The 18,529-nt window shown below is 35.6% G+C and overlaps 2 protein-coding genes across 2 annotated transcripts in view; both read left to right on the top strand.

The window, feature by feature from the left end:
- The window catches only part of LOC141401852 (IDLSRF-like peptide), a 362,518-nt gene that overhangs the window by 161,733 nt on the left and 182,256 nt on the right, over positions 1-18,529 (top strand). The gene's annotated exons all lie outside the window — the stretch shown is intronic.
- LOC141390627 (uncharacterized) lies at positions 3,712-4,979 on the top strand. The gene has a single exon (XM_073963573.1). It carries the CDS (start codon positions 3,804-3,806, stop codon positions 4,911-4,913), a length of 1,110 nt encoding a protein of 369 aa, XP_073819674.1. The 5' UTR covers positions 3,712-3,803; the 3' UTR covers positions 4,914-4,979.

Here is an 18,529-nt window from a genome sequence, read left to right as displayed (position 1 = left end):
TCGTAAGCAGCTCACCGCTCGCATCAAGTTCATCACTCAGCAACGCTACCAGCCAGCTAATCGCTCGTAGTCATCTTACAGCTCAGCGCTCATAGCTGCTGACTCACTTCCATCGTGGCAGCCTACCGTTCGTATCCATCTACTCACTCGTAAGCATCTCCCAGCTCGCATCAATCTCACCGCTCAGCAGCCAACTACTCGCTCGTAGCCATCACAGTATAGGTTTTGCCGCTTAGTCCGCTCACCTTATTTTTGTAGAAATTCGGCGATGTCAATGTCAAAGGTCGAGAGTATTTTTTGTAGTTCAGCAGCGACAGTTTTGTAATATTTACACAAAGCTAAGCTTTTGCTGCTTCCTACCTTTTGTTGTTTGGAGGCATTCGGAAGCATAATCGCTTGAAAGCAGTTCAAAATTCTCCACTTTCTTATCTGCAGTCCGACGTTCTGCTTCTTAACTAACTTCAGTATTCGACCCAGCTCCATCGAAGGAGGATCCCTTACTGAAGTCACTATCTCACATGGTATATAATTGAGAGGAATAACTGCCAGTTTGCAGCCTTCCAAAATCGAGTATTAATAAGGAAAATCTGCTGATTTATTGTCACCGTGACTCCCTTCTAAAGATCATCCTGCCCATGCCGCTCAGTTACCATCGTTGCTCCGCCTGCTTGCGTTCGCACCTGAGTCGTATTTTTCAATGTACCTCTTAGGTCATAACAGCTCAAAGCGAAAGAGAATTAATTTAAAATAAATACCTCCAAAAAGAAGTATAACTCGAATCCGCGAGTTCAGACTATGCTTGTGTCGTATATTTCCAATCAAAAATTGTCTACTGCTCCTTTTTTCAAAACAGGTTGTATATCCAGCTATTGTAAGAAAATAATATTCTCTTATGTCATGGAAACACAAAAACTTCACTATTTTGCAAGAAGTGACAGAGTCCGTGTAAACCAACTAAAAATTCAGATAATTACATTAGGAAAATAAGGAACAAATTGTATCAGGAGTCGGGCGATGCAGACTATGACTTATAGATTCCGAATCCTACTCGTAGAACTTTTTGAGACTAGTAAACCCATATTTGCGCTTTGCAAAGAAAACAGGGTCACAAAATATCTCTGAAAAAGCTCGGCAAAAGTTTAGTTAAGGACTATGACCAATTATGAATCACTCCTTTCGGAAAAAGTTATAAATTTATCATAGCTTGTAAACGGTTGGAGGCAAACGTAGTCCCGGTTTACATTAGGCGGGTTTACTTGCGGCAATTTTTCTCGTTCCTTTTAATACTTTCCTCTTGCGTTTATAAAAGGCAATTCTCTTCCGAAAAGTTTTGTTTCCAAAACAATGAAAATAATGTCAAATACGAAAAATATAAAAGGAATTGTCTAAAAATTGTCGGTACGAGCAATTTTTTCCATTTCCATTCCCTTTACGTGTCTCTCCTACAAACAGGGACTTGCCGCAAGTAAAATTACCTAATGTAAATTTGGACTTATGAAAATTCACAACTTTTCCTTTATTTTCAGGAAAACAAGTAAAAAAGTATCAGTCAAGTTTGTTTGAAAATTTTGCCTATTAGGGCGAATATCATTTTAATATTAATTTTAATTAATTTCTCGTTGGAGTCGAGCTTAATGGCCGATGATGTTTGCCAGTGAAAAGGGAAATCCGAAGATTCGAACCCACACAACCTCCATTATGTGACCGGTTTCGCCGTTGGTTAAGCGGATCATCAGACATATCGGAATATGTCCAACAGAAGCAGAAGTGCATCAACCAAAACTGGAATATTCGTCAGTAAAATTCAAATCAAAAAATGGAGTGGTTTGATGTACGGCATCCTATTTTACACCTTGTAAGCGTGATATTTTCTGCTTCCATTGACGGGCTTTGCTGTTGGAATAGTCTATTAGAAGCGGATATATTAGCATAAGAATAAAACGTTGAATTTTCCTCCACATATGTAAGTCATTTGTTAATTCTGGCACCTATTATTACTCAACCAACACAAAAGTCGACTGCCTTCTTCCTCTCTGGGACCCCCATCAGTCCCCAAAATTTCGTGAAGATCCGATCAAAATTGCGACGTGTAGCGTGACTACTAAAAATAGAAAAATGGGATATATTATCGACTTTTGTCAGAGCTATATCTCCATTGTTTGACTACCTGAAATTTTCTTCATCCATTGACAGGTTTTGCTTTGGAATATCCCTAGAAATGTCCATTAAGATAATTAGCGAAGACACAAATCACTCTGGCGAAGACACAAATCACTCTAGCGGAGAGACAAAGCGCTCTGTTAACGCTTTTGCTAACAGCGCGTTAGCAGAGTACTGTTAATGTTAACAGAGCTATTCAAAAATGGTTTTCTTTGTAATAAAATATCTTTTTTAGGTTGTTGCCATTGGAATGCTTATCGACACATTAAATATTTAAAAAATATTGCCCGATTTCGCGATATTTACTTTTTTTGGTATAAACCCAGCAATAAGGGTAATTATTTGGACCACAGATCCATTAAGGAAAATTCTGCCAGGAAAACATGGGTACCATTGGAAAGCTTATCGAGACAGCTATCGCCTGAGCTAATAAAATCTTTAAAAAATTGTGCCCGATGTCGCGATATTTACTGTTTTTGGGATAAACCCTGCAATAAGGATAATTATTTTGACCACAGATCCTTTAGGGATAATTCTGAATAGCTCTGTTAACATTAACAGTGCTCTGCTAACGCGCTGTTAGCAAAAGCGTTAACAGAGCGCTTTTTGTCTCCGCTATAGTGATTTGTGTCTTCGCTAGAGTGATTTGTGCCTTCGCTAATTAAATACTAATTTATCTTAATGGACATCTACTAGAAGCGGAGATACTTGCATAAGAACAAAACGTTGGAAATTTCTCCACATTCGATTTTTGCCCATTTCCATCCCTGAATATTATCCGACCATCACCAAAATCAATAGCCTTCTTCCTCTCTGGGACTCCCATCAGGCCCCAAAAATCCCGTGATTACAAAAAAGGGAAAATGTGATGCATTATGGAATATTGCCGCATCTCTACGCGGCTGAATGTGTGATGAAACACGATTTTCGTATGCTTTGACTTTTGACATAAAGTCGGAAGAACATGCAACTTAATGAATTAAGCCAGAAATCCTCTTATGTGACGAGGCCTTAAAGGTGAGGTTCTGTACTTTCATAGTCAGACTTTGCTTTTGGAAGGCCTGGTGAAAGCTGTGATATTCGTCATTACAATTGAAATCCCCAAGATGAAAACGTGGGTTGGATTAGCTGCTATTGTGATATCACCGTTGTTTTACCACCTATGACAACCTACTTTGCATTGTTGTAAAGGTTGAGTTACCCACTTTCATTATCATGCTTTCGTATAAGAATAAAGCCTTGTCTTTTTTCACAGAAGTTTTTTGCCCACTCCGACTCCTGAATATTGATGATCTGATTATTTGAATTGCAGCAAGCCTTTCATTCACTGGGATGAAGCTGGAGACCAGCTGTTTTAACCTCCGGCCAACTACAAAATCCGCAACCAAACTAATGCTTTGTGTCATGGCAGCTATAATACAGTGCGTCACCTTTAGGTGTTGTTTTGACGCTTTTCCCATTCCATCGTATTTCCTGTTGTTGTAATTCATACATCTACCTTATATAAATTTGCTTCTACCTTTATATCAAGTGACAACCCACATGACAAGTTATTTAAAAAAGTTAAGAAACTAATTAATTTCATAAAAAAATAAACAAAATTTTAAGTAATTACAAAAAATTAAAACAAAAATTCAAGCGCAATGCAATCCTTAGCGAATTTCAATTGTCGCACCAACTGTAAACATCGTGAATGTCAACGTCACGCCGCTCAATTGGGTTTTATCGATCAGAATATTGATTGCGAATGCGTTCGCGATGATTTGAATGTGTCGTCAATGTTTTTGGAAAATCTTCTTGACCTTTCGCATAGTTTGGCTCAAATAATGATCCTGTGTGGCATACACGAATGCAAGGCCAAAACATCGGTGGATATTATAACATACGCATTTCTGCATTATGATTTGGTTTGTTATTGCCTCGATGCCAAGCCAACGAAACGTTTACGCAAAGAAAATATATTTCATGAATTGGGACGCAAGTGTCTGATGAATCGTGTGGAGGCACACTTGGCATATACGATAATCAAGCGAGGCTTTAAAGCATTCTATTACAGACCCCACGAGGAAGAAAACAAAAATTCAACCGAAAACCCCGCATTCTCCGAAGAATGCCTTTATGTTCATGCTGCGAAGAAAACTGCTGAATCTTATGCCCAATTTGATGGTTTGAGTTGTGATGAACAACGTGGCGTGGAGGCCAAAATAAAGGTCATCTATAAAAAGTTCTTTGACCGCATGCAATCACGTAAGGCCCGGCCGGTTAGTGGAGAATGTAATTGTTGCTTCTGTACTAAGAATCGTGGTCATTTGATTTATGCCAAACCACCACCATGCTCAGGACAGCAGCAGCAACAACAAGAGCCACCTAAAAAGCCTCATTCGTGTCCGCATTGCTGCAAACGGAAATCGGTACGTAAATTTATCCACGGTAAATCGGTACAGGCCAAATGTCCTGTCTGCCATCGTTCACGTAAATTTTGCACCTGTGCCAAATATGACTATAAAATTGAATGGGTCAATAGTATTTGGTATCGGCCTGATATGCAACTTTACTATGAAGAAAATATTGCAAAAATACCTGCGGAACCTTTGGCAGGTTGTTATCCTCAGGGTTCTTCTGATCATGCTGAGAATGTTGGTGATGAAGAGGAAGCTGAAGAAGGTGTTGCGCCAGAAGATCAAGATGTGGAAGATAATCAGGAGCAAATTGTTGATGATGCACAAAATCCTGAAGTTGAAGAAGAAAATTAATAACACAAATTTATGATTGAAGATGGAGTATTCAGAAAAGTTTTGAAATAAAAACTTAACAGTAAACATGTATTATTTAATTTAGTAGGCTTACACTGTGCAACACTGAAAATGCAAGCTACTTATAATGGATATTTTCTGAAAGAAGACTACAAAAACACTAGTTGAATTTTGCGTTGTTAGATCGGTTTCGATTTACAGCCTCATCTAAACTGGGATAAAACGACATTTTTTTCCCTTTGTTCGAGGGTTTATCTCACAAATTAATAAGAATTTTGCTTTGTGGTCTTCAGCAGTATTATAGCCCTAAAGTAGTAGAACTTAAATGTCGATAAGATTAACAAGGAAAAACTGCATCTGCCAGATGAAAATCGATAAAATATATTAATGTTTACATAATTTCTGGAACTCTGGTCAGTAGCAGTTAAACTATTGGAAGTCGAACCAAGTAACCTATAGCAAAAATGTGCTCAGCATTTCATCAGAACATTCTGAAACTCTAAAATACGTATTTCATGTTGTTTAGTCGGTACTTCATATTATACTTTCTACAAAATATATTTCGAACAATGTTCACACTGCCTGTTTTTTTTTTCATTTTTGTGATTTCAATGCATTGTTGATGTGTTTATCAAATTATCTTTGCAAAATGTGCAAGAAACAGCTTGATAAAGGAATTTTACAAGAATGGAATGTTCTGAAAACTTGTAAATAACATTTCAGCGAATAATGTAACAGGTTTGAGATATGGTGTGGAATACATGGTGCTCTTGAAGCAACTTTAAATGGAAGGTGCTTATACCTGAGAAGTTTTTGCGGATTCTGAAACTACAATATTCATAGATGAGAAAAATCAAAAAACAAAAATCGCCGGAGCGCGATTCAAGTTGTCAATTTTAGAGGTTTTTTCGATTATCACGATTTTGTTTGGAAACCGCAAGTTCTATCAAAAAGAAACTAAAGAATATTTTGTAGCTATGAAAATTCTCTACAAGATGGACCTTTATGATAATTTCGTAGGTTTTACCGTTATTGAGATATACCAGTTCAAATTGGGACAATGTATTGACTGTATCGCTACCTTATAAAACAATGTCATACATGGTGCGCCTTAACTAACCTTAAGTGAAAACCGCTTACACCTGGGAAGTATTTGCGGATTTTAAAACAGTAATGTTCGATGTGCGATACAGTCAATGCATTGTCCCGATTTGAACTTCTATATCTCAATAACGGTAAAACCTACGAAGTTCTCATAAAGATCAGTCTTGTAGAAAATTTTCATAGCTACAACATTTTCTTTCGTTCTATTTCGATAGAACTTGCGGTTTCCAACCAAAATTGTGAAAACCTAAAAAACCCCTAAAAATGCGAACTTGAATGGCGATTTATTTAAAAAGCGCTCTAAATATTAAATATTTTCATCATGCTCTTATCTACAAGTTTCTTTCAGAGGTTTAAACAAGATTCGAATTGGTTTCAAAGATATTGCCTCCATTTGCTGTAAAAAGTCAATATTTAGCCATGTTTAGACCAGGGTTTCGGAGTCGAGGTATTTTTGGAACGACTCCGACTCCAGACGAGTTTTTTTTTCACGACTCCGACACCGGGTCGAGTCCGAGAGTGAATTCCTGTAACACTAAAATTAATAAAATGTGCACAAATTTTTAACTTTTTACTATATTTTGGCCTGTATAGGCTATTCTGTTGGTTTTTCCTTACATATTCTTTAGAAATGGCATTCGTTTGAATATAATACTCAGCTACAGAAAATAAATATTAAGTAAAATTCGTATCTATATTGAAAAAAGGAAGAAAGTTTTTGCCGGTTTTACGGTTTTTTGCACGATTATATTCTGGACGGAATATGGAAATATGAAAATGAAGGGGTAATACCAATCATAAGTTCTAAATGCGATAAAAATTATAAGCAATTCATACCCAAGTTTTAAACTGGATGTAAGCCAATATGCTTACCTTAAAAGGAGACCCCCAGTTGTAAAGCCTAATAAAAGCCATTTTCATGCGGTGCTAAATCTGGCACGAAAACTAATGAACCGATTGGCATATACGAGGGCAGTCCGGAAACTTCTTAGTCTAGCACAAAAAGCGCGGTATAAACAGAAAAAAGTTAAGTGTTTTGGAAACTTCCATCTCTGTTATGAACACATGTTAAATTTTGTTTCGATCTGGCAACTCCTTCATATAGAAACAGGTGTTCAAAAAAGACGCATCCGCAATTTTTTTACAATGGAAAAATTAGAAATGCGTGCTGTCATTAAATATTTACATAAAAAAGGTTTATCGGGACAAGAAATTCATAATGATATGGTGAATGTGTTAGGTGAAAGTGCTCCTTCATATGCAACAAACTGGGTTGCTGAATTTAAACGTGGTCGTACAAGCATTGAAGATGAACCACGTAGTGGAGGTCCAAAAACAGCAACAACAACAGAAATTGTAGCCAAAGTGCATGATATGGTATTAAATGATCGACGAATAAAAGTGCGTGAAATTGCTAATATCATGGGCATCTCAAATGATCGAGTCCATTTAATTTTGCATGAAGAACTACAGATGAAAAAGCTTTCTGCATTTGTTAACAGTCGATCAAAAACGCATAAGAATGAACATTTCTCAAGCTTGTTTGGATCGTTTTAAGCGAAATAAAATGGATTTTAAGCGTCGTTTCATAACTGTTGATGAGACATGTATCCACCACTATACTCCAGAGACAAAAGAACAATCCAAACAATGGACTGAAGCTGGAGGAAGTGCCCCAAAGAAGGCAAAAACAATTCAATCGGCTGATAAGGTTATGGCAACGGTTTTTTGGGACTTCAAAGGTATTTTATTGATTGACTATCTGCAAAAGGGTAAAACAATAAATTCAGAGTACTATTGCAACCTTTTGGATCAATTAAATGTACAAATTCGAGAAAAACGTCCTGGCTTACAACACAAAAAAATAATTTTTCATCAAGACAACGCACCAGCGCACAAGAGTGTTTTAACAATGGCTAAAATCAACGAATTAAAGTACGAGTTGCTTGACCACCCACCTTATTCTCCTGATTTAGCTCCCAGTGACTTTTACTTGTTCCCAAATATAAAAAAATTCCTTGCTGGCAAGCGTTTTACCTCAAATGAAGATGCAATTACAGTTGTAAACCACTATTTTGAAGACCTTGAGGAAAACTATTTTAATCAAGGGATAGAATTGCTAGAAAAGCGTTGGACTAGGTGTATTGAAGTTTTAGGAGATTATATTGAAAAATAAAAATATTTTTGAAAAACTAACTATTCTCTTTCATTGATAGGCTAAGAAGTTTCCGAACCGCCCTCGTATTTTTGTGGCCGATTTGTAAATGTCATTTCGAGAAAAACACCCTCATATCTAGGGCAATATTGTTCCGATTGACTTCAAAATTTGACCATATATTCAATGATATTTATCCTTTTTTTCAGAAATTGTGGGGATCACCCCTTAAACTAAAATTCAGCGCAGACATTTTGAACTTTGATGTCCTTTATTACTTTTACCCGATCCTACATAAAATGTATATACAAAATTCTTCAAGTCTGCTTTCATGTTCGAAATTAAACTCCTCTGAAACTGCTGGACCGAATTTAATGAAATTTTGTATGTGGTGTTTTTATATCTGAGAATAGGTGTTTAGCTACTTTTTGTACTGGTACTTTTTGTAAACATAAAATCAAAGATATTTTTGAACGTGGTGTTTAAAAATTGTTTACAATACTATGGTTATTACTGTATTGACACTGAAAAGACATCGCGGAAGTAAAATATCGCGGTCTCGACAATTCCAAGTTGCATTTAATTTTTTTAGAATTACTGAAATTTTCATATTTAGGATAATAAAATAAAAACGTGTTCAATGAAACAGTACATTGTTAACAACATGTAAAAACGGCGTTAAGTTCAACTGGGCCGAACTTCAGTCCGTTCTTTGGAAGCTATATATAAAACCTGGAAGGTTTTGTAAAATTAGATGGCTAAAAGCAAATAGTAGCCATTTCGGAAGAATAATGAAATTAAAACCACCAAAATATCTATAATCGGGAGATACTGTTCTACGGTAGCTATATCAAAACGCGGAACTAAACTAATAATTCTGGGCATAAATATGTTATGCTTCCAAGGGAGGCTTAGTACCGAATTATATCCAATTCGGTTGATTCATTTAGCTAAAACCCTTGAAAATGTCTAAAACTGGGGGGTACTCTTTTGGGTGCCGGGAGGTACCCTTCCCATTAAACACCAATTTAAGCTACTTCGGCAGGATAATGCGGCTGATACCTTAAAAATGCCGAAAATCTGGTTTTGTACCAAAGTGCAAAGTTCCATGTTAAATATTGTGAGCTGTATCTTGATTTTAGCTGAAGGATATTGCTATATTGACTTATTTTTACGTTGATCAAGAATATTTCGAAGTAACAAATGTAATTAAATTATGGAATAATTCCAATTACAAATGGAATAATTCGAATTACAATTAAAATGTTTCTAATTGCAAATGCAACTTAAACAGCATCTGAAAAAGGCGTAGATAGATAAATACATATGTATGTAGATCGGTTATTAATGTTTACACGGAATACCAGCCCCTCCCCCCTCAAAAAAAAAAAAACGGCCCAGCAACCGGGTCTACTAGTTTTTGTATAGAATTTAATCTTGTGTTATTTTCTCAGTTCATGAACAAAAAGGACATGGAAGGAACTGAGCTAGATGGACATATTATTAGACTATTTAACTGAAAACATGTCATCTCAAAATTATGAGACAATATCTCCAAACAGAGATATAAAGCTATTTTGTCAATCAATGTTGGGGGTCAATCAAAAAATTCATCACGACCTAACTCAGATATTTCAGCTATGTAATCCTTTGGGCTTCTTAATATTGTCAATAGGGGTTTTCATTCCGAAAGAGAATTTTCCACCCCAAATATTCCTTGACTTCCTTTTTGTAACACATGGTATTCAGTACGATTTCGCATAGAGACCAGAATGTCTTTAATAAAATACAAGGATGACTTTTCATACAAACAATATCAAAAGTCCGGTGGACCTTTTGTTTGCAACAATTTAAAGTGTCAATCGGATCAACAAAACAGGGATGAATGAAGTAGACTTCAGAGGATACTAAATATCCTGTGAATTGTCCTCTAACTTAGTTTAATATACCGTTTGTAGGTTTTCGTATAACATTATTTTAAAATAAATAATGATTTTTGAAAAAAATATTGGTGTGCTGAATTTTATGTTATATTTCTATAACGTAGAAAAAATATGCCCGGAGTCGGAGTCGAGATATTTTTTTCGACTCAGACTCAGAGCAAAATTGATCGACTTCGACTCGTAGACTCTGACTCCGAAATCCTAGTTTAGACGAGGCCACAAGATCTAAGCCCGATCTAACAACACAAAACTCAACCATGGTTTTTGGCAACTGTTATACTAGGCTGATTCTCGTTTCGAAGCCAAATTTGTTCGAATGCCTGCTGCCGTAGAACATTTATATTTCAATAAAAACTTAAGTTCAGATTGACCGAACTTTTGATACCCCTCATCGTACTAAGCCTCTCCGCCATTTCAAGGCGTATTCCTAGGAGGAATAGAATATGTTTACGATGTTTTCTAACCACTGAAAATCATTCCAATTGGATATTACCTCTTTCAATAATGTGCTAAAATCCTTCAAAAGCCCGAACATTTTTAATGTCAAACATTTTAAAAAATGTTGGCGCCAGTTATTGTTATTTGAATAGTCATAGGCTGGGGATATTTAGCTGTCGCCATGCCAGGGACGTAGCCAGGATTTCATTTCGGGCGGGGGGGCCCACCTGAGCAAAATTTTGAAAGTTCATGTTAGCGAAAATGTCATATTTAGCAAAGATGCAAACCTTATTTTAGACTTATTCTACTGATGAAATAATTGTCAATACTATTTTTCAGTTCATATGGCGCAAGACTTCTTGGCCAATTTTATCTTTTAGAACTTTTTTGACAATATGTCACAGCTAATATATGGTCAAAACAATGAATATATTAATAATCCCATATATTTTTCGGCGGATCATTTATCAAATAATTCACAACTACAGTGAATGTTATGAAATTCAGTGATATCACTTCGGTAAGGCCAAAAGAAAGCGAATACAATGGAAAACCTTAGAAATATCATAACATTTAAATTTCAGATATCTCAACATTACAATTTTCAAAAATATGCAAAATTCCGATGTCTACATATCGCAAAGAATTTCTGAAGGCCGAGAAATTCAAGAAATTCTAGCAAATAATAGCGGTTATGTAAATGACAAATTCTGCCGCCAAATCGTACATCTGTCAATAGACTAATTTTGGCGTCACTCATAGAAATTCTGGATCTTCTCATAAATTTATCAGGAACAAGGAAATCTCTGGAATCCAGTCTTAACTTCGTTTAAAATGAAATTATGTCGCCCAATCCAAGGTCTATACATGTATACATTCTTTTAGCAAAAATCCATAAACACAATTTTTCCCAATCTACATTTTTTATACTCTCAGCCTTTAGACAAAATGTGCCTCATCGGATGTGGATTTAGGGCCAAAAGGTGTTTGGAAGAAATCTGTTTCAGAAAACTTGGAGTCGACTTAGCTATGTCCGTTCGTCTGGGTAGCCGCCTGGGGAGCATGATAATTCTCAAACAGATCAACCAATTCGGTCCATAATTTGGCCTTCGTGATATTTTGATCTATCTACTCGTTCGGCAAACTTCCGCAGAGTATTTCAAAAATTTTCAGCGAAGTGCATTTTAAGACCTCTATGGATAAGCTGTGTAAGCTTAAGACTTCAATGGTCATGGCTTCACTTCCTTTATGCTAATAACACTGTGCTACAGTGAAAATATGCAGGGGTTCTAATGCATAAATTCGGTTTTGTGGGAGTCCACAGAAGACGAAAATACCTTTGGTTTCCTTGGGTCACTTCGATTTTTCATTTTATAACGGTAAATGTAGTGAATAATGGGCTTTCTTGAATTTTCAACTTTAAACGGACATTACTTCTTTATTCCACAACCGATTTGCACACACTGTTTTTCATTATAAAGGGGAGAGTAATGCCTTTCGAACAAGCCATAGATTTTTAAAATTGGTTAACAAATGGCTAATTAATAGTGGTTTAAGTGTGACAAAAACGCATTAAAAAACAGTAAAATGTTTTCCTTGTGCTCCAGGCTGCGTAAATGACACCTAACAGTACAATTATTTACAGTTAGCATGTAGGAAATTTAGTTGGCTTTCCAAAATGGGAAAAACCTACAAAATCCGTTGAAAAATGAATGCGTTATAAAATTTTTTGTTTTCAACTTTTCGGTTTGTTTCATATATTCCTTTATAAAACATTGATACCTTGTGCGTAATTGTTAAGCAGGATAATCACAACTAGAATCATACATGCTAAGATACCCATCTTTTATAAAGGTAAATATGAAAAAAACCAAAAAGTTGAAACACAAAAAATGCCATAACGCATTCATTTTTCAACCGATTTCGTTAGTTTTTCCCATTTTGGAAAGCCAACAAAATTTACTTCTTGCTAACAGTAAATAATTGTACTGTTAGGTGTCGTTTACGTAGCCTAGAGCACATGTAAAAACATTTTACTGTTTTTTAATGCGTTTTTGTCACACTTAAACCACTATTACTTAGCCATTTGTTAACCGATTTTAAAAATCTGTGGCTTGTTCAAAAGGCAATACTCTCCCCTTTATAATGAAAAACAGTGTGTGCAAATCGGTTGTAGAAAAAAGAAGTAATGTCCTTTTAAAATTTAAAATCCAAGAAAGCCCATTTTTCACTACATTTACCGTTATAAAATGAAAAACCGAAGTGACCCAAAGAAACCAAAGGTATTTTCGTCTTCTATGGACTCCCACAAAACCGAATTTGTGCATCAGAAATCCTGCAAAAACATTTTGTCCGCTTTTGTATCACAGTGTAATTAGTTATAAGTAAATATAAAATAAACTCTCTGGAAACGCTTTGCTTTTTTGCAACAAGTGTTCTCGGGGCTCCTATTACTACCGTACAAGTTTTTCAGAGGCAAGTCTATACTTCCAGGGGAAATGGCCCGAAAGCTGTAAAGAACACCTAAGGTAATCATGTGTAGTGGCTAGTGCACACGACAACTTTCGAACCGGATACTGCGTTGGTCCAAACTTTGTTTATCGCAATATTTCAGCAAGCCTTATATATACAAAATTCGAAGATGGTGCTTTTCGGTCTACTTCTTCTGGTATTTTCCCCCCAAATTTCAAGAATTTTAGCTAAAGTGGTATGCGCGAGTTTTCTTGAACGGAGCAACAGATTTGGTCCAAACTTTGGATTTAGTAATATTTTTTCCAAACTTAGTTTTTGCTCGAAAATGGGCCATGGTACCTCCCTCACAAACCTTCAAAATAGTTGTTTAAGTGCAGTTTAGAGCGGTATTAAGTTTCTCGTGGGTAAGTCCATAGTTCCTGACATAAGAGTCAAAAGTTGAAAATTATACTGTGGCGAACTGAAATGACTGTTGGGCGCTATATCTTTTAAAAGGAATGACTCCCAAAATAAGATCTACTCCAAAAATGAACTATGTCGGTCCGGTCCATTTCTCCATACCTCCTCCGCAACACTTGTGATCAATGATACAAATCCCTAATTTGTTTGCAAGTTCATACGTCCGAAATGGCTACAAATTTCTGAAAAGCTCCTAATGCATAGTTTTTGGGTTTAAGGATTTTGGCTGTGTAGTGGCTATTCGATCTGTCTACAGATGAAAGTTTCAATTCACACAGGCTCAGGGTATATTCCTGTCCGCAAAATCGAGTGGTACTTGTTGAGATGTTGACGAAGAAGAACCTGTTTCCGATCAGTTTTTAGATTTCGTTTGTCGTCACAAGGTCCTTTACCGAAGCAGGAAAAATTAACATTTCTAGAAATGTGCATCCATTGAAAGTACTTCCCAAAATACAATTGCTGTGGGTTTCTATGACGTTTTCTTCTGGTTTTATTCAAAGAGTAATCGACAGAAAAATCTCTGAAGATGAAATTCATTGTAATTTTGAAATATTGGAAATATCTTCTATATATATAAATGAGCTTGGTGACAAGTGATTGACTGACTGACTGACTCATCATCAACGCCCAGCCAAAACGGCTAAAGCTAGGAGCTTGAAATTTTACCAGTGGGTCACTGTTGATGCAAATGTGCGAGATAAGGCCGGGTTTTAGAAAATTCGTCCTGGAACCACAAAAAATAACAACAACAAAAATCCTTATTTTTCATTACTATAACGTACTTATTTACTTAGTTGGCCCTCTGCAAGACATGTGTCAAATTAACAATGCTATAACTTCATGATACCGTAAACGATCACACATAATTTCAAATTTTGTAGTTTACTTCTAGGCGCACTTATTTTATCGTAAACCACTAAATAATGGAAAGACAAGACATTTGTTATCTTCCATTGCAACAGATGTCGCAGTTGGTGATAATGGTATAAACAGGTGTCGCACAAAACATTTTCATTCGTTAAAATACAGTTAGAAAAGATGATTACAAATGATGCATTTGTAAAAATTTTGATTTTCAATTTAAAATTAAAACAAAAATTCTTTCAATAAATGATGTTGGGTTTGTTGAACAAATGAGTTGCTGTTGAAGACAACATTAGGGGAATAAATTCAGAATTCGGCCAGAAATAACAACAACTAAAAACTGTATGGACCTCACTTTTTGGTAATAACTAAATGTTTGCAAATCAATGAAAGTGCAATAAAATTGTGCATATTACCACGATTTATTTGCAATTAAGAATTTTATCGTATATGGAGATGTACAGTCATAACTATTCAATTTCAAAATCTGTAATTTGAAGAAATCGCTAAATAATTAATGAAATCAATAATAGGCCCCAGGAATATAGGAATTTGGTATGGAAATCAAGGTTGGGAAGTGGTGCTTCTAAAATGAAATGGTTTGGAAAATAACCAATCATGTGTACGAAAAGTACTAAATGGTACTAAATTTAGTACAATTTAGATTTGGTTGAACGTAAAGAGCTGGAAACCTGAAATTTGGAATTAAGGTTACTGTTGTAGTGTAGGATTGAGATATGAGGGTAGTTTTGGAAATTCGTGCTTATGTGTACGAAAAGTACTAAATAGTACTAAATTTGGTACAATAGGGATTTGGGTGAACGGATAATAGCTGGAATCTCGAAATTTGGAATTGAGATTACTGGTGGGGTGTAGGATTGAGGTAGTTTTGAAAATTCGTACTTATGGGTACGAAAAGTACTAAATGGTACTAAATTTAGTACAATTTGGATTTGATGAACGGATAGAGCTGGAAACCTGAAATTTGGAATTAATTACTGTTGAAGTGTAGGATTGAGATATGAGGGTGGTTTTGGAAATTAGTACTTATGTGTACGGAAAGTACTAAATGGAACTAAATTTTGTATAATGGGGATTTGGGTGAACGGATAGCGCTGGAATCTCGAAATTTGGAACTGAGATTACTGGTGGAGTTTAGAATTGCGGAAGTTTTGGATATTCGTACATAGGGTACGAAAAATACTAAATAGCACTAAATTTGGTACAGTTTCGATTTGGGTGAACGGATAGAGCTTGATTCCTCAAATTTGGACTGAGGATCACTGATGAAGAGTAAGAAAGATGCACCAAAGAGTTTTTGGAAACTTGAGTGTACGAAAAGTACTAAATGGTACTAAATTTAGTACAATTTGGATTTGGGTGAACGGATAGAGCTGGATTCCTGAAATTTGGAATTGATATTACTGTTGGAGTGTAGGACTGGGGAAGTTTTGGAAATTCTTACTTATGTGAATGAAAAGTACTAAATGGTACTAAATTTGGGACAATGGGGATTTGGGTGAACGGATATAGTTGGAATCTCGAAATTTGGAATTGAGATTACTGGTGGGGTGTAGAATTGAGGTAGTTTTGAAAATTCGTACTTATGGGTACGAAAAGTACTAAATGGTACTAAATACTAAATATGTAGCTGGAAACCTGAAATTTGGAATTAAGATTACTGTGAAGTGTAGGACTGAGATATGAGGGTGGTTTTGGAAATTCGTACTTATGTGTTCGAAAAGTACTAAATTTGGTACAATAGGGATTCGAGTGAACGGACAGAGCTGGAATCCTGAAATTTGAAATTGAGATTATTGTTGGAGCATAGGATTGGGGAAATTTTGGAAATTCGTATTTATGTGTACGAAAAGTACTAAATGGTACTAAATTTATTACAATTTGGATTTGGGTGAACGGATAAAACTGGAATCCTGACTTTTAAGTATTTTAATTTTATTTATTTTAATTTAAAGTATGAATTTTAGTAAACGGAAAGAGTTAGAATTTGCAACCCATTCGCGGCAGGCTATAGATGTAGAATTTGGATTTGGGTGACGGATAGTGTTTGAGTCCTGAAATTTGAAATTAGGATTACTATTGGAGTGTAGGACTGAGGTAGTAAGGGTACGGAAATTACTAAGTGGTACTACCTGTGGTACAATTTGGATTTGGGGGAACCGATAGAGCTGGAATCCTGGAATTTGGTCAGACTGCTGTTGGAGTATAGGATTGAGATGGAAGTAGTTTTTGAAATTCGTACTTATGGGTACGAAATGTACCAAATGGTACAACTTGGATTTGAGTGCACGGATAGTGCTGAAAATCCTGTTATTTGGAATTATTGTTACTGTTGAAGTGAAGGATTAAGGTTGTTTTGGAAAATCGAATTGTACAGAATTTGGTACAATTTGTTTTTGTGTAAAGGGGTTTTTGGAAATTCGTCGTAGAAAGGTACGAAAAGTGCTAAAGTGTACTAAATATGGAATCCATTGTATTAGGCAAACGCGAAGAGCTAGAATTCTAAAATTTTGAACGAGTGGTCATTGATGGAGAGTTAGGAAGATGTACCAAAGGGTATTTAGAAACTCGACCTATAAGTGTACGAAAAGTACTAAAAGTTTCTAAATTTGGAGCCAATTGCATATTTTTAATGGATAAAGCTAGAATCTTCAAATTTGGTATGGGAATCAAGGTTGGGAAATGGCGTTGAAATAAGGAAATGGTTTTGGAAGTTCGTATTTATGATTACGAGCAGTAATAAATTTGGATTTGGGTGAACGGATAGAGCTGGAATCCTAAAGTTTTGAATTAAGATTACTGTAGGAGTGTAGGATTGAGATAGTTTTGGAAATTCGCACCTTTGGGTACGAAAAGTACTAAATGGTACTAAATTTGGTACAATTTGGATTTGGATGAACGGAAAGAGCTGGAATTCTGAAATTTGGAACTAAGATTACTGCCGGACAGTAGAATTGAGGTAGTTTTGGAAATTCGTACTTATGGGTACAGAAAGCACTAAATTTGGTACAATTTGAATTTTAGTAAACGGATAGTGTTGGAATTAGGAATTAAGATTACTGTAGGAGTGTAGTATTGAGGAAATTTTGAAAAGTCGTACGTATGGGTACGAGAAGTACTAAATGGTACTAAATATGGTACAATATGGATTTGGGTGAACGGGTAGAGCTGGAATCCTGAAATTTTTGTTTGGGAAAGAAATGGTACTAAATTTGATACAATTTGGATTCGGGTGAATTAATAGAGCTGGAATCCTGAAATTTGGAATTACGATTACAGTCGAAGAGTAGGATTCAGGTTGTTTTGAAAAAGCAAACTTATGGTTACGAAAAGCACTAAATGGTACTAAATTTAGTACAATTTGTATGTAGGTGAACGGATAGCGGTGGAATCCTGCAATTTGAAAGTATGATTATTGTAGCCCTGTTGCGTTGAGGAAGTTTTGAAAATTGGTACGAAAATTCTAAATTGTTCTAAATTTAGTACAATTTTAATTTGATTTAACGGATAGAGTTTGAATCCTGAAATTTGGAAGTAAGATTACTACTAAAGTGAAGGATTGAGGTAGTTTTGGAAAATCTTACTTATGGGTACGAAGAGTTCGACTTGATACTAAGTTTGGTACAATTTGGAATTGGACGAACGGATACAGCTGGAATCTTGAGATTTGGAATTACTGTAATTATTATGGAATTTACTGTAATTATTTTGTATTAATGTCCGTGTATGGCTGAGATATGTCGTCGAAATACGTACCATAAGTATACGAAAATTACTTAATGGTACTCAATTTGTTTTTGGGTGTAGGGACAGTGCTGGAATTTTTAATTTTTGGTGTGTATTGGTGTGCAACGTTGATCTCGCTGTTAATGTGTAAGGGTGAGATACGGCTGATCTTTTTGAAAATCGAACTTAAGGGGTACGTACAGTACTAAGTGCGACCAAATTTTCAGTGTTTGTCATTTCCATATTATATATTGTTTATTTGTATTTTTTTATATCCTTTCCGCATACGAAGTAGCGGGCATTTTGCTAGTATTTTATATTTTAGCGAAGCGCACCAGGGTCAGCTAATAAAATATAAACATTGACCTCAAGCTCAATAATCTTGATTTTATTAACATTCGAAAGGTCGAACAAAACATAAAAATTCGACAGAA

The sequence above is a fragment of the Musca autumnalis genome, unplaced genomic scaffold, assembly GCF_047663935.1.
Source record: "Musca autumnalis isolate F117 unplaced genomic scaffold, ASM4766393v1 scaffold_1, whole genome shotgun sequence".
Classification (NCBI taxonomy): domain Eukaryota; kingdom Metazoa; phylum Arthropoda; class Insecta; order Diptera; family Muscidae; genus Musca; species Musca autumnalis.
This window is presented reverse-complemented; position numbering and strand designations above follow the sequence as displayed.

Excerpts from the sequence above, each read along its gene's own strand:
- LOC141390627 (XM_073963573.1), top strand. The coding sequence starts at position 3,804 with ATGCAATCCTTAGCGAATTTCAATTGTCGCACCAACTGTAAACATCGT.